The sequence below is a fragment of the Schistocerca cancellata genome, chromosome 1, assembly GCF_023864275.1.
Source record: "Schistocerca cancellata isolate TAMUIC-IGC-003103 chromosome 1, iqSchCanc2.1, whole genome shotgun sequence".
In the NCBI taxonomy this organism is placed as follows: Eukaryota; Metazoa; Arthropoda; class Insecta; order Orthoptera; family Acrididae; genus Schistocerca; species Schistocerca cancellata.
The window spans coordinates 939461942-939481946 of record NC_064626.1 but is presented as its reverse complement, the minus strand read 5'-3'; the positions used below and the strand labels follow the sequence as shown (position 1 = coordinate 939481946).

Below are 20005 nucleotides of genomic sequence, written 5' to 3'. Positions count from 1 at the left end.
TGCGTCTTTACGGCTTGTCGCGGCTCGCGGCATGGCTTGCGTTTGTGCGCGCTACCGCCGCGTACAATTAAGAAAAAAGAGAGGTGTCGTCTCATTAGCGAAACAATGGCAAGAGACTGCTATTTGTTGTTACTTACACTGCTGCTTTCTTTGATAATGATCAACAAGAATCAAATAATAGGCTGCGTATGATAGAACATGTTCTGAACGAGAGTTAGGCGAAAATTTTTCTCCATTTGAAAATCTTTGCGGCCGCTTCTTTATTATATCAAATTCTGCACAGAAATTAGTCATCTTAGATTTAAAAATCTAGTCACTTGCCGTGCTTCATTTCTGACTGTATCACTATTAGGCATAAGAATAATACGAATATAAACATGACACGATACGTATATTCTTCCGCGTTTGCTGTTGTCTTACTCTAGTTTCGTAGTTTATTAGGTAGACAGGATTTAAATGAGATAGCAGCAAACACGAAATAATACATGGCAAAATGTTTAGATTCGTATTATTCTTATGGTGAAGAGAATACTGTAAGTGATTCAAATTTCATCAGGTTCCTATTAGCAACCATCTCTTCTCACAGATAGGAAAAAATTCAGAACGTAGAGTTGGCCATATTGACAAACATCCCAAACAGTCTTGCCAGTCAGATTTTCATAGTACACTGAAATTGTGCTACATTCGAAGATGAACAATACGGAATTTGTATTTACTTCATTGGATAATGTATGAAAATGCAGTGGTCGAAACTCGCGGCGGAGAAAAAAAGCTCGTCTTCCACTTTTTTTTTTAATTTATTTACTGACGCATAGGTTTTCGCGCCAGTATTTATCTTTGTACCCACAAAGCATGTCTGCGTAGCGCTACATATATTCGACGGCAGAAGTTAGTTGTGGCGGCACGTACCAACATTTTTCATAACTTCCGCTTGCTTTGCACTCGATTCTAAGCCGCAGGCGGTTTTTTGGATTACGAAAACCGCAAAAAAAAGTGCGGCTTAGATTCGAGTATACACGGTAATAAGTAATCATAAATAGATGTGTATAAAAACAGAAAGCAATCACTCACAAAAAAAAAAAAAAAAAATAAAAATAAAAATAAAAAAAAATAAAAAAAATAAAAAAACTGTTGCCATCCTAGGTGCAATCTCACAGCCCACTAGCATTTAGTGCTAGTCTTTTGCTAATGCTTAGTGGTGGGGTAGGGGATTAGAGTGTTGTCTGTTTTTCTTTCCTGAACAAATGTTCATTTCCACTAAAAGGGATTTAGAGTGCTACATGCCTCAGACACCAGATGTAGGTTTTGCAGAGTGGTTTCAGTGTCCAGCCATTCACCTGCTGTTTGTCTTATCCAGTACATACTTGGAGGTTACTATTTTAAAATGGTTTGATAGCTCTTCAGGATGTGATGTCACATCAGATAGTGCATCAGTTTATTGGGTGTTTGGTGGAACAGAGTGAAGCCTGTCGGTTGTGACAATGCAAAATCTACTCCAGAGGAATATGCCATGTGTTTACCATTGTTGCAAGAAACCCCGCGGTGTTGAATGCTCTACTTCATGAGTCATTACAACTTTTCGTGAACTAATGAACTTTTTTTTCTGATAACAGCAAATTGAGAGCTCAATCACAGATAGAGGCTAGATTGTCTATGTGTATCATTTGGATGATGTAATGACTGTATACATATCACGCTTTTCACTATCCTGTCTGTGTCTGCAGCTCGTGGTCTCGCGGTAGCGTTCTCGCTTCCCAAGCACGGGGTCCCGGGTTCGATTCCCAGCGGGTACAGGGATTTTCACCTGCCTCGAGATGACTGGGTGTTTGTGTTGTCTTCATCCTTTCATCCTCATTCATGAAAGTGGAGAGACTGGGCTGAGCAAAGGTTGGGAATTTGTATGGGCACTGATAACCGCGCAGTCGAGCGCCTCACAAACCAAACATCATCATCATCATCATCATCATCATCATCACTATCCTGTCGAGTCTCAAATTAAACACATTTTAAACTTATTCTAAGTTCTTATTGCTTGCTGCACACCAAATGATTGTTGTCTACACCGAGCCTCATTTCAAGTGATGATTTGGTTTTTACTTTACTGAGGCTTTACTATATTGTGAAACACTAGCTCAAAAATATGAAATGTTACTTCCATCTGTGCTGGATCTATAGTACATCGACAAACAGCATTCAGCATTAGTGTAATGTAGAACTACACAGATCAAGTAAAAGCAAACAAACCACACTACACAGTCCAATATAGAACCTTGCCGATAGTGCTCATTTTCAAATGTCTCTTCTTTGTTGGCTTGCAGTGAGATTTGACTTTGAGATACAGAACTATTTAATTTTTATTTTCAACTATTCTTCAGATGAAGGCAGCCATGACCAGGAGGTCTGAGTTGTGTCACCAACTGGGCGACCAGTACAAATTAAAAATAGGAAAAAAGTAATCTTCAAATCTTTAGGAGGAGGCAGCTGCCCCCCATGCCCCCTACCCTTGCATGGGACAGTAATTTCTTAATGAGATTTTCACTCTGCAGCGGAGTGTGCGCTGATATGAAACTTCCTGGCAGATTAAAACTGTGTGCCCGACCGAGACTCGAACTCGGGACCTTTGCCTTTCGCGGGCAAGCGCTCTACCATCTGAGCTACCGAAGCACGACTCACGCCCGGTACTCACAGCTTTACTTCTGCCAGTATCTCGTCTCCTACCTTCCAAACTTAACAGAAGCTCTCCTGCGAACCATGCAGAACTAGCACTCCTGAAAGAAAGGATATAGCAGAGACATGGCTTAGCCACAGCCTGGGGGATGTTTCCAGAATGAGATTTTCACTCTGCAGCGGAGTGTGCGCTGATATGAAACTTCCTGGCAGATTAAAACTGTGTGCCCGACCGAGACTCGAACTCGGGACCTTTGCCTTTCGCGGGCAAGCGCTCTACCATCTGAGCTACCGAAGCACGACTCACGCCCGGTACTCACAGCTTTACTTCTGCCAGTATCTCGTCTCCTACCTTCCAAACTTAACAGAAGCTCTCCTGCGAACCATGCAGAACTAGCACTCCTGAAAGAAAGGATATAGCAGAGACATGGCTTAGCCACAGCCTGGGGGATGTTTCCAGAATGAGATTTTCACTCTGCAGCGGAGTGTGCGCTGATATGAAACTTCCTGGCAGATTAAAACTGTGTGCCCGACCGAGACTCGAACTCGGGACCTTTGCCTTTCGCGGGCAAGCGCTCTACCATCTGAGCTACCGAAGCACGACTCACGCCCGGTACTCACAGCTTTACTTCTGCCAGTATCTCGTCTCCTACCTTCCAAACTTAACAGAAGCTCTCCTGCGAACCTTGCAGAACTAGCACTCCTGAAAGAAAGGATATAGCGGAGACATGGCTAAGCCACAGCCTGGGGGATGTTCGCAGGAGAGCTTCTGTTAAGTTTGGAAGGTAGGAGACGAGATACTGGCAGAAGTAAAGCTGTGAGTACCGGGCGTGAGTCGTGCTTCGGTAGCTCAGATGGTAGAGCGCTTGCCCGCGAAAGGCAAAGGTCCCGAGTTCGAGTCTCGGTCGGGCACACAGTTTTAATCTGCCAGGAAGTTTCAGTAATTTCTTAGTCTGGATGGTGCTTGTCTCCAACCAATAGTGTTGGTTGACACACAATGTTACGGGGAGTCCATTACTTGTTATCAGAAGGCAGGCACATATGTGAAGGGTTTATGATGTACTTGGTGCACAATACAGCGATCCTTTCTTGTGGTGGTCAGGTATGGTAGATGTAGATGTAGAAACTTGACAATGATTATGTCTTCCCTAATGTTCCCATACAGATCATCATCGCACCACTGTCACATCCAAATGCTCCACAGATCTGGATATTGCAAGATTTGACCACCTGGCTAAATGGAGACCCAGAATGAGGCCCCTTACAGTCTTTGTCAGGTGCTGATAAGGCTGTCCCACATGAGTATGTGCCATCTCTTGTGTCCTTCACAGTGATCACTGGGCTCCTGAAACTGTTCATTGCACTTATATACCCTACCAGTCCTGGTAACAGTACTGAACAAGAACAAGATTAATGCATGCTAGTGCCATTCTTTGTATCAGAGAACATTACATCTCCAATCGCTTACATACCTGCCAATGGTGTGTACATGTTGACATCTGATAGTGCCTTCTGAGTGCTCCACATTTTTGTCAGATACTGTAATGTGAAGGAAAATGAATGACATGGTGCAAATACAGAAAAAACAAGACAGTACCAGAAAATTGTGAATTAATTTGGATGGGTGTTGTGATGTGACAGTTGCGAGGAAAAAAAAATGGAAAGAAAGGAGAATTGAGACATGAAATAAAGGAGGAGGAAGAAGAAAAAGGCATAAAGTGAGAGATGTGTAGTTTAAATTTACTGTAGATACAGAGCTACATAGTACAGTATGAAAACTAATACACACAGATATGTATTTAAATGGGCATTGCTGTAATTTTTTGTCCGATAAGAAATCTTTTCTGCAAACATTAAAAATAATCACCAGAAGCACATCAAATGAATTCGCAGTTGTGAATAAGAACTACAATCAGCTGTAAAATGGAATGACAACAATGAAAATTTGTGCCAAACCGGGACTTGAACCCGCATATTGCGAGCAATCGCCTTACTATGTGGCTACCCGTGCATGACCCACGGCCAGACCCAAACTTCCATATGTCATCAACTCATACGTCCGTTGTGTGTATTCCCGTATAGATCAGATGTTGTACTTCAAAGTTGCTTGCCCAGGATCAGCAGATAAATACAATACTGCAATGCTTGTGTTATTCTGATTACAATGCAGAGTTCCTTTGGACACACATATATATCACCAACCATGTGTTTATGAACTATAATCATACCTGCAATATGTATATTCCTGTACAGGTCAGACATTGTACTTGAAAGTCTCTTGCCTGGTATCGGCAGATAAATACGATATTACAGTGCCTGTGTTATTCTGATTATGATACAAAGTTCTTTTGGACATGCATGCAAGTGACTTTCAATTACAATGTCTGCCCTGTACAGGAATATACATATTGGATACACGAGTACAGGTCGTAAACGCATGGTTGAGACATGTGGAAGTTTGGGTCTGGCCATGAGGCGTGCACGGATAGCCAAATGGTAAGGAGACTGCTCACGATACGCGGGAAATTTGGGTTCGAGATCCGGTTCATTGTTGTCATTCCATTCTACAGCTGATTGTAGTCCTTATTCATAATTGCGAATTCATCTGAAGTGTTTCGTAATGGCTGTGGTGTGCCTGTTCCTTTTGACATGAATGCATGTCCAAAGGAACTTTGCGTCATAGTCAGAATAGCACAGGCTCTGCAATATTGTATATATAGTGTAATGACCAGAAATGTTTTTCGTAAGAAACTCCCACAAACTGAACTGAAATATGAGGAGCATGTTTTTGGAATATCAGTTGCATAGTATGTGAATGTAAATTTTCAGTAGACAGTGGCCAGTACATGTAATTGCAGTACTGTGTACAAGTACGAGGGAAAGCAAATGATCTGCCGTCCTTTCTTTGACTCAGCAGCAGCCAAGATGAGACTACTTCAAGAAAAAGACATTCATTTCTCTGTCCAATAACTGTGTTACTGCGGTGCATCCTACAAAAACAAGATCTATAATAATACGTGATATTCATAAGAAAGATGTGCACTCTTTGCAAATTTGCTACACACTACTTATATCAACCAGTTGAGACTGTAACCAACTATTCTACGGAATATTCCTAGTTTATTAAATATAAAAAATGATTGGGATTGATTTTTCAATATTTAAACTTACCGACAGACATAACACTAAGCAAAAAGTAGAGAGATTTTGTACAGATGTTGAAGTTTAGGACTCCATTATCAGGTATGCTGTTGAAACATGAAAATGCCCTATAAACTTTAACAGAAATGTTGGCCTCACATTAACATTTTGTGATGGCACCAGGAGTGGAATGACACTGGTGAAAATAGTCACTCTTCAACAAATGAGATAAATTTCCTGTTGGAAGTGGTCTTGCTTCAATTTTTGCTCCATTTATGTTATTATTGATGAGGATATTCTGAAATTGAAGTTGGATCACTGGAACAGTTTGTGGTACTGATGTTTTATGTGTAAGGAGGCTCCTCATATGTACAAGGGTGGTTCCATAAGTACCCGACTCAACAAAGAAAACACAAAGACTTTGGAAAAAAATGTATTTATTTTTCAACATAATCTCCTTTCAGCTCTGTACACTTTTCCCAGTGATGTTCAGTAAGTTTGATACCATTTTTATAATGAGAACTGTCTAACTCCTCGAAATAGCCACTAACTGCCGACATCACATCTTCATTTGTTGAAAATCTTCGACCACTGAGCCATTTTTTCAAGTTAGGAAACAGAAAATTATCCAAGGGAGCTAAATCTGGTGAACAGGGTGCTTAGGGTAGCAATTCAAACGTTAATTCATTAATTTTGGCCATTGCAATAACGGACTTGCGAGCCGGTGCATTGTCCTGAAGAAACAACACTTTCTTCTTGGCCAAATGCAGCCAATTTTGTTTTATATAAGTTTACATAATACTTGCCATTGATAGTTTTTCCTTTTTCAAGCTATAAAATGAAAATTATCCCACGAACATCCAAAAAAATTGACGCCATGACCTTGCCTGCAGATGAAACTGTCCTCGCCTTATTTGGAGTTGGTTCTCCAATTTGTGTCCATTGTTTTGATTGTTCTTTTGTCTTGGGAGTGAAGTGGTTGACCCATGTTTCACCCTTGGTTATGAAACAGCACAAAAAATCAGCTTTGTTGCTGCGAAACTTCACTAAACACTCAATTGGAACATCTTCACAAACCTTGCACACAGTTTTCTCATGTCCAAATTTTCAGATAATATGCATTGTACCATGCTTTTTGAAATGCCTACTATGTGTGCTAGCTTTCAGTCAACAATCATCTATTGCCGCTTTGTGGATTTTCTTCACCATTTCTGGAGTCGTTACCTCATTTGGTCAACCATTGCGAAGCTTGTCTTGGCAGCTCATACGGCCTCGTTTAAACTCAGCTACCCAATATTTTACTGTTGTAAATCTCCCAAAGTAGAATTCAGCTCTGCTTTAATATTGGTTGCGCTGAGGTCTTTCGAAAAAGAATATTGTATCACATAACGATGACCAATTTTCTCCATTTTCACAAGTTCACTGGCAACGTTTGCTATTGATGGCTGCCAAACAAATACTAAACAGTGTGGTGTTTTCAGACTTGAAACATATGCTTCATAGATCGTGTACTTTCTAATCCAGAGATATTTTTCAACAACTGCCATCTCCTGGTCAGGCCAGGTACATATGGGACCACCCTTGTAACATTTCATTTTAAAGCTGTACCTCTGACGATGGGCATATGAAAGGTCCAGAAAGTGAAAGATTGTGTAATGGAGAGATTTGTTTGTAAAGTAAGAAATATTTATTAATGAACGTAACTTCCATGTTTGTAATTCTGTCACTCAGTCGTGTAGATATGCAGACTGTATACTGTTAGGAACTTTTCAATTAGCTTGAGAAACAGAGTGAAAGAAGCTTGATTTGGAAAGATCCAGTCTGGAGAGAGTGCATGGTAAAACATCGTGACAGTGTACACCACTTAACTTGACAATGTTCTAAAACCATTAGTTTCAGATTTTGTATCAAACAAAGTAGAGCTGACACACAGTGATAACTTATAGTGTGATTAATTCCATTTCGTAACTAAAAGATTATCTTAAAAGATTAAGGCAACACTTTATTTTTATACTTATTTATATGAGGGTAGAAACACCTGCCGCAGTGCTTAATTGTTGATACTGAATCTTAAGGTTCTACCAAACATACAGGTACAGGGTGTATACGACCCGAGACAACCGGGAGCTCCGGGAAAAACCCGGGAATTTTTTCATCCGAGTGAAAACCGGGAAAAACCCGGGATATTTTTAGAATTCCGGGAATTTTTCATTGTTTGGGTTTTCAGTTAAATTTTTGTAATTTTGACTGGTAAGAACTGATACTCTAACGAAAGATATTACTGTATCCCGCTACTGCAGAATAATAATACTTCAACAATAAAACATAAATGAGAGAAAAAAATGAAAATAACTTAAATTGAAAAGGAAATGCGCCATATACAACAACATACAGTGCTCATGCATGCGTCTGCCAGTTGAAAATGTGTCAAAGGCTTTAGGAAGACTATGCACTGCTTCATAACAACAAATTGCCTCCAAAGAGCATGAAGTCGCAACTGTTTACATTCAATTTGTTTTAGCAGTTACACGGGGGCGCATGCACATGCGCAGTCGAATCACTATTGAGTAGTAGATTCTCCCACTTCTAGCAACAGGAATGTGGCTGTAGGCTGTGCAAGCAGTCACAGCAAGAAGCTAGATGCTACCGGGAAAAGGGGGCATCAAATTCATATTCTCGAGGAAAAAAAACGTGTTTCACAAAGCACCTAGCATCGGTTATTCATATGATTTTGAAACGCTTCCCTGTTGCGTTTTGAACATTTTTGAACACAATTTAAGTTGATTTCTGAATGAATCATAAGTTGATTTTTAAAAGCGTGCATATTGTACGTGATGTCTCTGTCAGGAGAATCCTCGTCGCATCTAGAAATAAACTTTCCGCAGACAAAAGGGGACGGGGCTATACGAGCTGAGGGAGTAAAGCCGAACGGATGAATGTTGTCTGATTATGTGGTTGATTGGGTTTGTGAATGATCAGCGTTGTTATAATTGCTAGTGAAATCTATAGATTCAGACTACCAGAATGGAAATAAATGACTAACAGGAATAATAGGTGAGAAAGATTATGTATTATCTTCTCGGTGTATCCAAGAAAATGAAATTTTGACAGGAAATTTTTGTCCAGATCGCTACACTAGTAAGGACCAGTTGTACAGTCCCCAGCTAGCAGACGCGTAAGTTCTGTTCTGGAAGTAACGCAGAAAACATGTAGTTCAAACACATAATAACACCTAACCGGAAAATAATCGCGGGATAACTAAACCTGTGATTTTGACAGGGTTAGTAAAGTTCATTGGCGAACAAATTTTGATAATGGCAGCAATAGCTACAGAATTGGTGACGACAAGATTGTTAGAACGAGGAAAGAGAAGAAACGAGGAATCACACAAATTATAGAAGAATAAGACGATTCTAAGTTTATATAAAAATTTCGTAACACTACCTTTCGATCTCACGCTTCAGGAGCTGGTGCATATGAATGAAATGTGAAACTATTTCCTGACATAAACCTTTTTGTTTGTAGTAGGCCTAATAGGCATTTGATATTGGTACTTCGTGAATTACAGTCTGTTGTGTTATAAAAATGGCCATTTGTGCCAAAACAGTCTCATTTATTTTGTGTGTGTTACAAAATTGCTGCCATATTAGAAAGGCTTATTTTGTTTTATCTAGCAGACAGTGACAAAGTAGACATACTCAGATCGAGAAACCACCCCAGTGTTGGGTATTGTTTGTGATAGCAGCTATTTCAGTATTAGATAACGACATTTCGATTTTTCATGTAGCAAAATGTTTGACGAACTTTGATGAGGTAATAGATTCTTTTGCAGAAAGGAAAGCATGCCATGTAAGGCTGTAGCAAGATTAGAGAGAAAAAATGCTAGGAGCTAAGGTTTGAAGAAATGTGTAATTTCTTGTGTATCTCTTGTCAGTATTGGTTTTATTTATCTTGAGTTGAAACAAGGCCCCCAGAGTAGACAACATTCCATTAGAACTGCTGACAGCCTTGGGAGAGCCAGTCCTGACAAAACTCTACCATATGGTGAGCAAGATGTATGAGACAGGCCAAATTCCCTCAGACTTCAAGAAGAATATAATAATTCCAACCCCAAAGAAAGCAGGTGTTGACAGATGTGAAAATTACTGAACTATCAGTTTAATAAGTCACAGCTGCAAAATACTAACATTAATTCTTTACAGATGAATGGAAAATCTGATAGAAACCGACATCATGGAAGATCAGTTTGGATTCCGTAGAAATGTTGGAACACGTGAGGCAATACTGACCTACGACTTATCTTAGAAGAAAGATTAAGGAAAGGCAAACCTACGTTTCTAGCATTTGTAGACATAGAGAAAGCTTTTGACAATGTTGATGGGACTACACTCTTTCGAATTCTGAAGGTGGCAGGGGTAAAATACAGGGAGCGAAAGGCTATTTACAATTTGTACAGAAAGCAGATGGCAGTTATAAGAGTTGAGGGGTATGAAAGGGAAGCAGTGGTTGGGAAGGGAGTGAGACAGGATTGTAGCCTCTCCCCGATGTTATTCAATCTGTATATTGAGCAAGCAATAAAGGAAACAAAAGAAAAGTTCGGAGTAGGTATTAAAATCCATGGAGAAGAAATAAAAACTTTGAGGTTTGCCGATGACATTGTAATTCTGTCAGAGACATCAAAGGACTTGGAAGAGCAGTTGAACGGAATGGACAGTGTCTTGAAAGGAAGGTATAAGATGAACATCAACAAAAGCAAAACAAGGATAATGGAATTAGTCGAATTAAGTCGGGTGATGCTGAGGGAATTAGATTAGGAAATGAGATACTTAAAGTAGTAAAGGAGTTTTGCTATTTGGGGAGCAAAATAACTGATGATGGTCGAAGTAGAGAGGATATAAAATGTAGACTGGCAATGGCAACGAAAGCGTTTCTGAACAAGAAAAATTTGTTAACATCGAGTATAGATTTAAATGTCAGGAAGTCGTTTTAGAAAGTGTTTGTATGGAGTGTAGCCTTGTATGGAAGTGAAACGTGGAGATAAATAGTTTAGACAAGAAGAGAATAGAAGCTTTCGAAATGTGGTGCTACAGAAGAATGCTGAAGATTAGATGGGTAGACCACATAACTAATGAGGAGGTATTGAATAGAATTGGGGAGAAGAGGAGCTTGTGGCACAACTTGACTAGAAGAAGGGATCGGTTGGTAGGACATGTTCTGAGACATCGAGGGATCACCAATTTAGTATTGGAGGGCAGCGTGGAGGGTAAAAATCATAGAGGGAGACCAAGAGATGAATACACTAAGCATATTCAGAAGGATGTAGGCTGCAGTAGGTACTGGGAGATGAAGAAGCTTGCACAGGATAGAGTAGCATGGAGAGCTGCATCAAACCAGTCTCAGGACTGAAGACCACAACAACAACATATTTAATTTTATGTCACACAAAACAGCAAGTTATTAACTAATAGGCAATAAAGAGTTCAGATTTTCTGAAGAGTTCTTGTTCTCTCGATTACAAGCAATCCCATCCACTATTAATTGCGACATTTTTTAAAAGAGGGGCAGGCTGTCAAACCGGCCAGCTGGGAGCAGGAGAGGCACCACAGGACATTTCAATTTCCACTCACTTGAATGTAGTTTGGACGTGCGGTAGAAAAATGCTTTATGAAGAGGCGTGGCAGTGCACTTTGGCATACTTAAGACCAAATGATATGTCTTACATTTCCTTGAATACATATGTTTTATGTTTCAGGCTTTTCAGAAAGATGTGCGCTACAAGATGAATATATTTTGATAATTTGATTTTTTTTAGTATTGACTCGATTCGCAAATGTCGTAGATCTAGGGCTGGTGCCCAGAGCAGTCTGAGTTATAGTGGGTAGTCTCCACATGACCCGTGTTTACATTTAGTGATTTTGCTGTTTCCCCTTTGTTTACTCTCACGTCAAATGAAAACAAAACGGATATCTGTGGCTGGGAGCTATCAAGTGAATTAAAACACATTCACATAATTACGGATGGCTAAAATATGTCATTAGTTTCAGATTTTATTTTATATCCACCTTTCTGACAGTCAAGCATTAATCGCCTTGCGGAACAATGAAGTTTTTTTTGTCTGTTTGCTTAAGAAATTTGACTTTTGTTAACCTTTTGCATAGAGGCCTTCAATGTATTTGAAACGAAATGTTTAATTACACAGTACTGGCTAGTTTCAACTGTTCGCTGCATTTCAAGTGCACCTTTTCAATTTCTAGCACGTATGGCATTATGTCATAGTAAAGAACCAAACATGATATAATACAGTATTGGTGCTCCAAGAAAATTTACATCCCGAAATCCACACTGAAGAGCTTAATATCAGGTCGAGGTCTACATCATTGGGAATCTGGACATACAAATGTGCACTTTAAGTATGTGCTTTAAATGTGCACATTTTAATATTGTTCACGAAATTCTGATCCTCTGATGTCTTGTTTCTTTTATGACATAATGTAAGATCTTTCATTGTTTTACACTTACGTACATACGGGGTTCCTACATCATGATAGCTACCCAAGTGCAGTGTCGCCTGTTATCTGCGCTTTCTGGCAACTGCTGATACGAACCTGTTTCTAACAGGTCGCGGGAAAATATTGCGAATAGTGGTTTGAAATGCGTTACTTTCAAAGTAAATGTCCTTTTACGTAAGTCAAACTATTTGCAAAAATGTACCATGAGTTTATTAAAACACAGAGCGTTTGACTCTCATTTAAAAATCAACTCTTTGATGACGTGCCATTTAGAAGAATTTCAAACTCTGAAGATCAGACATTTATGTCATTATTAAAAATTTTTTTCTGGGACATTTGTGTGATATATCTTAAAGTGTAACATGCGTAAAAAAGATCAACAGTATATGTGAAAGCTTAGTTTTTCTTGCAGCTTGAGAACAATATTATATGTGAAATCTTTGCTTTTCTTATAGCGACACTATGTATATTAATTTAAACTATTAACTTTCCCTGTTCATGTGTTCGTGCTACTTAACAGTGATGTTGTTGTTGGCTGACTACATCACGTGTCCTATGCTCTGAATATCCGCTGTCATCGGCTGGCGAGATCACGTGACATGAGCTACGAACTGCCTACAAAAGCGCATTCGGAAAGTAACATGTGGTGTTTGCTGGAATTCCAGTGTATACTTTCGTAATACGAAAATACGCAGCCTACATGTTGCTACACATCAAAGATGTTTCCAAAACGTGTCTTTTTTCCCTGAGTTTTGTTTTCTAACGTGTCGGAATATTGTATGCCCGGGTATAAAACCATAACCATTCAAAGGATTGATAAGGGAAAAGGTACTGTCACCCGGGAGAAAGTGTATTTTTAACCGGGAAATCCGGGAATTTTTTTTTCCTTGTCCATGTATACACCCTGAGGTATAGACTTCTCACTGAAAAATTATTTGAAGCCACTCTCTTCAGTAGGCTGAAACTAAATATCAATTCTTGAAATCTTATCCAGTGCAGTCCCCATCAATCAGTCTTTCCTTCTCATGCCATCCATTAAGTCTTCCCTGACCTGGCATTTTGGGCGACATTCCCGAACTCTACTCCTTTTTCCAAACCTCACCAGTCCTTTTCCTTCACCCATCTTCCATCCCCTTCAACCTTCTTGCGAGAAAAAGGAGCCACTGGCTCCAAAGGCTTAATACCTGTATATATATGTTCTCCTGCCGCTGCTTGGTGAGTACATTTTTTGTCTGGCATTTACATTATATTTTCAAATATCAATTCTGTTAGAATTTTTCTGAATTGATACAAGGTATGGTTGCCAGCAAATGAATATTTAAATCATGTTTCTGTGACTCTTAATGCAGTGACAAAAAAATTGTTTACAGGGGAACTGACTACACACACAAGCTTTCTTGGTAGCAGACAGGCAGTATTGAGTTACGCAGAGTATCGCAGTGTAGGTACATTGCTGCCTGAAAGATATGATGAGACTGTTGTTCGAAGATGGGGTGTTGAACTACGTGTTGGATCACCTGTAATATCTCTTGCAATATTGGTACCAGTTAATGACCAAGGTATGTTTCAAACTTTATGTTTAACTGACAATGAAATGCTAGAAGAGCTCAAATTTCAGTATTGATTTGTTTCAGTAGTTTGAATAGTGTAGCTTCTGTTTGCAGTTTAACGTATTTTTTATAAAATTGTGTATTAAAGTAGTAGTTTATTTTATTATTTCTTATGGGAATCCATTGTACAATTACAGCACTGCTTGAAAAGACATATTTCTTCACAGGTTCTGATAATAAGTACAAATCATTGACAGACAGTGGTCCTCTGCCTTCTCCTATACTGCTAAGAATGTGGCTGGATACAGATATTCAACCAATCTCTCCTCGTATAAATCCACAGTGTGTCCATTGGAGTACTGTGAAAGGGTATGATGTGTTTTATTTCTTATTTTGTTTCTTGTTTGTTCTTCATATGTATTGACTTAAATGCAATAATGTGTTGACTTGATTAATCACTGATCCTTCATTTTTCATTTACTTGATTATATTATGTTGTTCTGTGTCCCTTCTATGAAGGGATTAGAATAATTCTTCATCTGAAAAAACTTGTAGACCCAGAAGAACACACATAATTGTTTTGATTTGTGCATGCTTTTTTTGTTTGTGTAGGTATTTGTTTTCACATTTATTGTCACATACCATTTTTTTTTCTTTCTCTCCATGTACTTTTAACATTTCTCATATTTGGAACAGAACAGCAATAAAAAATATGCAGTTAATGTGTTAATCAGAGGATAGTATATTACAGTTACAGTAAATAGAACAGTAAAGAAATCTGCAAGGATTGTCTTCTCAAATAACCAAAATTTTCTCAGTCACTCATATATTTCAATGAAGGCTTCACTGTGTATGCAGTCATAAAAGCAATTGCATTAGATTAGATCCATGCGTTCGTTTCTCTGCCAGACTCACTCTCAGTGATATCCTATATTTACCAGAAAGCTATAACCTGCAGTGATAGTCCATGTTCACCTGGCAATCACATTGAAATTATGTGCTTATAATTAACCAGTTGATCCCCATATATCTAACACATAAATTTATATCTAAAATATAAATTTAGTCTTCACTTCTATTACACCTGTGTATTATGTATACTTAAAAAATAGCATGTTTTGAAGGAACTGCTGACTCAACACTTCGACCAGCTAACCACATCCTCCAACAAATAATTTGTACTATTTGCTTACTATCTCATATCATGTTGGTTTAAGTGGCACATGACATAGAACTTGTATTCAGGAGGTCTGCGAATCGAAACTTTGTCTAGGCCGTACCAATTTAGATTTTTCTCAACATCGCAGAAAGAAAAATCAAGGCCACCAAATTAATGTTCCATCCATTCAGTACTAAAGCGAGAATTTTTTGGCCTGGTGGTGAAAGACTTTTTTTTAGCTCCATTTTAGGTCAGTACATTGAGTGCAACAGTATTTCTGTATGGAGATCCAAATTTTTGCAAAATATCCATCTACAGCTGCTTCTTTTTTCATTTCTGACATGCTTTAGTTGATCTTCATATAACCTACAGTAATAGGCTACTGCACAGTATATTTGATATTTTTCAAAATTATTCAGTTGTTGCTTTTCGATGGCGTTCATCAGTTGTGGAAAACCTACCAAGCACTAAACTTTCTCACAGTTAATACTTCTTGTGAAGTATAATTTAGTCACCTGTTATTGACTACCAAATTATGTGCTTTCTTGACTTTTTCGTTTGCCAGTGATCATGTTTTGACATGCTCGTCATGTGATTTTTCTTCTAGAAAATTATGGACTTTTTGAATTAATAACTTTTGAAAATAAACAAGCAGATTCCTTATAAACACTTTTCCAGTTTGGTTGAATGTCCCATAATGCTGTGTGTTCCAGAACAAATATTTTTCTAATGGCTTGGTGTTCAGAGTTATTAATTTGAAGGAGCCGCATGTGACGCAACTACATTAAAAGACATATAAATAAAATTTTTCTTCAGGTTGATGTCAGTTTTGATTAGTGTTGTTATGCTACTTGTATCAACATAGCAAAAACAACAATATACTTTCTTGGCTACTGCTGTTGAGAAATGCCTGTTGATTTTTTGTCACATCTTTTGTGCAAGTATAGACCGTTCCAGCGGTACCGTCATGATCTCTGATTTCTTGCCAGAAACATCATGAATTAAATCGTACTACTTCCAGTAAGGTATTTTGCATAGTGAAAACAATTTTAGATAGTGAATACACACTACTGTATTCTCTCTGCACTGTCAAATGATGTTGTTGTACCTAATACCAAAATCCAGATGAAAATCTTTATGCAAACCTTATTCAGTCAAGTACCATACTTCTGCGGCTATATCCTTTTATTTATTTCATTTGCAAATTTAAACTGTGAAACTGAAACTTAAATTAATTCAGTTTATGTATAACCTGTGTGACAGAGAAAACCATGATTCTCCATCATATCTGCTTCTCTAATCTGGAATCAAGAACAGTCAGTGTTTGTTTTGAACTAATAGGAAGGACAGTTTAAGTAAAGCAGGAATGAGTGCTCAGACTGCCTTATGAAATACAGAAAACCAGAGTTTGAGACTCTGTCTGGCAAAGTCACAGCATTTCTAAGTTTATGTAATTGATATCATTTCATCTCATTGCATCATTTTTGTCTTCACTGATCATCCTCATTACCTCCATATATTTCATATCAGTGAATTTAATTGAGTTGAAAATATTGTTGTTTTAAAGTTCACTATTGTGTATGTGTTATCTGTTTTTCCCCACTATCCCACAGTTTCCACACTATTCAACAATTTCAGTTGTTGTTCTTGCATATATTGGTATCTGACTTTCCTGTTATTATTGCATTAGTATTATTCATCCTATTCTTTTGATATGGTAACTGGAATATTATGTTACTTTCATAAATGCTGTCCAAAATTTTAATTTTGTCATGTCTTTTGTTTTCCATTTAGAATTGGTGAATGGTCACGATCTGGCTGTTTGACAGACATACCTACTGACTGGACAGTTTCTATAACAAGGCCATTTCTTATTAATTGTACCTGCAATCACCTATCAATATTTGCTGTTCTTGTAGATATTGTTGATCAACAGGTAAATTTGGAAAATTAAAGTAGACCCTAGTTTCTATAAGCCCTTAACTAACATACTTAAATGCTACCACTTGTTGCTTTATATTGTTGTTGTTGTTGTTGTTGTTGTTAGTAATAGTAATAATATTTGAACATTTTTTTCTTTTCTTGAATGGGTTGTGCAGTGAACAATTATCATTTTGTTCAGCACTTTCCATGGTTTACATTCTAATTTAAGAAAATGTTTTACAATCTGATATGCATATGACATACATGTAAGCAAATGAATGGTGCATCATGTGAGGCAATTACGGCTTTGCAGTAGTTTTCCACATCCATGATATTACACCACTTTTCCAACAGAAAGGGAAAGAATGGCAAACATGTATTGAAATGGCAAAGTGGAACACAGATCGTGGTAAGAGATGTCAGATATAATCAAAACAAAAACATTTCTCACCAAAAACTCTAATATGAAACGAAATGGAGCAAGGAAAGCTTGATTCAATGAAGCGAAGGAAAATTGTAATTATCAGTTATAATATTGACAACTGGAAACCTAAATCATAAACATGATAGCAACAATAATAATACTGGATTATACAGTTCATATTTATGAGGTAGATATGTATGAATATGATGGATGAATATGGGACGTATGAATATGATGGATGAACATGGGACATGCCTCAGTGATTGAAAAGTGTAAGAAGTTGTAAAAAAGTAAGTTAGAGAGAGGAGAGTGCATGAATATCCAAATACGAATAGTAACAATTCTAAGTAGAGTTTGGAGACAGATGGAATGGTAAAGGCAGTTGTATATTTGCTGACAACATGTTAAGAGTCCAGGGGTCCTACACAAATTTGTGTTAGTGCTACTGCATAATACTGTCACATACCAATCATGGAGTACTCCCATACAGTTCTCGAACTGTAGTACACCACACAAAACAGTTATTTACCCAATTTGCTTAAATTAGTAGACTGGAGTTCTTGCTGACAAATTACTTTATTCTCAGATTCCATTACACGCAGTATGTCTCATGAGATGTCTCATGACGTGTTATCATAAGATGTCGACCCAGTGACTTCAAACAGGAGACTGCCTAAAAATATACATCCAGGATTGATATTCTCTTCTTTGGCACTGTTTGTTTTGAGTTCACAGGTTCTTCCGTCTAGCATATTCCTTTGAGCTACAGTTGGCGATGAAGCCTCTCTGCACATACTCTGACATCGAAACATCAGCTGCTGTGTCTCACCACTATTTATTGGTAGTGGCAAGACATAATCAGTGCCTTGTCTGTGCAATAGCAGTGTACAAACCTCCCACTATAACAATAGCATGACCAATAAAATTATCCACAGTCTTACTCAAATTTTCTTTGAAGTTGTCTGTCACAGTAGGTTATATCATCTGCTTAGAAAGCTTGCAGAACAAAATTACATCTTTCCATCAAGTGAATTTAATTTCTCTTGATTTTTTTCCATTTTTTCTACAGTTTTTTATCTTTTATTTTTTGATTCAATTTTTTCCCGCTTTTAACTGGCTCTCCTGTTTTCAAGTTTCTCAGTCTTCTTTGCTTGCTCTGTTGGTATATTATTGCTAGGGCCTGGATTTTTAGGATTTTAAAAGATAGATTTTAGCCCTTTATTTTCTTGGACTAGCACTTTTTAGATTCAAACAAACAGTTTTAGCCCTTTTGGTGTCTTTTTAATGAAAACTAAACACTAATATTAACATGGAAAGTTTTGTTATAGTTTTGATACAGTTATTCTAGATCCTTATGGAAAATAATATTTCTTATTCTGACCCTCGAAAAAGTGTATAAACAGTTGAGATACTTACCTGTGATGCAATATTTTCTCTTTTCATAATATTTTAACAAAAAGTTTTTTACTGAAAAATTCTTTCCATATGTTACTTGCATAAGACAAACACACTTGAAATGTGTATCTGTTTGACTACAATCCCTGTCCTAACACTACAGCTAACAAGAAATTTTCTGTTACATTTGATATTGCAGTACACAATTAACGACATTTCTAAGTTTTGTAAAGTGAAACTTTTTTTTCTGTAATCTCTCAGTACATTTTCATAGGCAAAGAAAGATCTCTCTGCAGCTCAAGAGATCAGTGCTGCACATTTCATCAACAGAACTGCATATACTGTAGTGATTCGAGAATTTCCACGTAAATTCTAGAACCACTCGTCCTTCTACCATCTCAAATACATGATATTTTAAAACTAAGTGCGAGAGAACGTACATACTGTGCAACACGTTTGTGTGTGCAGGCTGGAAAGGAGTCAGGAGCACAAGGTAGACACGACAGTACAAGTGTTTGCCGCTAGCGCCATGGATGTCGAATTGGAAGAACAAGGAGTGTTTATGTATCTTATGGTGTTTTATATCGTTGATTATTGTAACGAGAAAAAAAAAAAAAAAAGAACTGTTGAAAAATTGTTAATTGTGCTTCACGTGTAGGACTTGCTAGAAGCAAGACATGTTAATAAATTATGAGTGGTTGTTAAACCAACTCATTTATAAATGTTAATAAATTATGAGTGGTTGTTAAACCACCTCATTTATAAATGTTAATTAAACGTGTTTCTAAAGCTCGAAGTATGAGTGAAATACGAGAAGATGAAGATATTTATATGTGGAATGCGAGAATGTTACTCTGCATTGTCCGAAACATCATTTATTAGTGAAAACATACAGTCTGTATATGTACTGCACACATTCTATCATCTAAAGCGTTAGAACATGGCGACCAGTGAAAAGGACTCAAGAAAATGGGTATTTTGAGAGGAAATCGAAGCAGAAGATATGATGCGTTGCCATAGCAACCAGGTATAATAAGACAAGAGAACTGTTTCATGGAATTGGATTCGGTCTAAAAGTTCAAATGGTGAGATTTAATAAATGCAATAAAGCAAAAGACATAAGAAAGATATTGTGGTAAAAGAAAAGTGAGAAGATTTCAACGTATTAGACTAAGAAGAAATATGACGAGAATAATTCATTGAAGAAGATCCGGTGTCGGGAGTAAGCAGCTCTCAC

At 37.7% G+C, this 20005-nt stretch overlaps 1 protein-coding gene across 1 annotated transcript in view; it reads left to right on the top strand.

The window, feature by feature from the left end:
- LOC126116362 (protocadherin-like wing polarity protein stan) overlaps positions 1–20005 on the top strand; it is a 365097-nt gene that overhangs the window by 241235 nt on the left and 103857 nt on the right. Inside the window, exons 30-32 of the mRNA XM_049915035.1 lie at positions 13688–13876; positions 14095–14236; positions 16821–16962. Coding sequence (XP_049770992.1) covers positions 13688–13876; positions 14095–14236; positions 16821–16962 — 473 coding nt within the window. The remainder of the gene's footprint in view (positions 1–13687; positions 13877–14094; positions 14237–16820; positions 16963–20005) is intronic.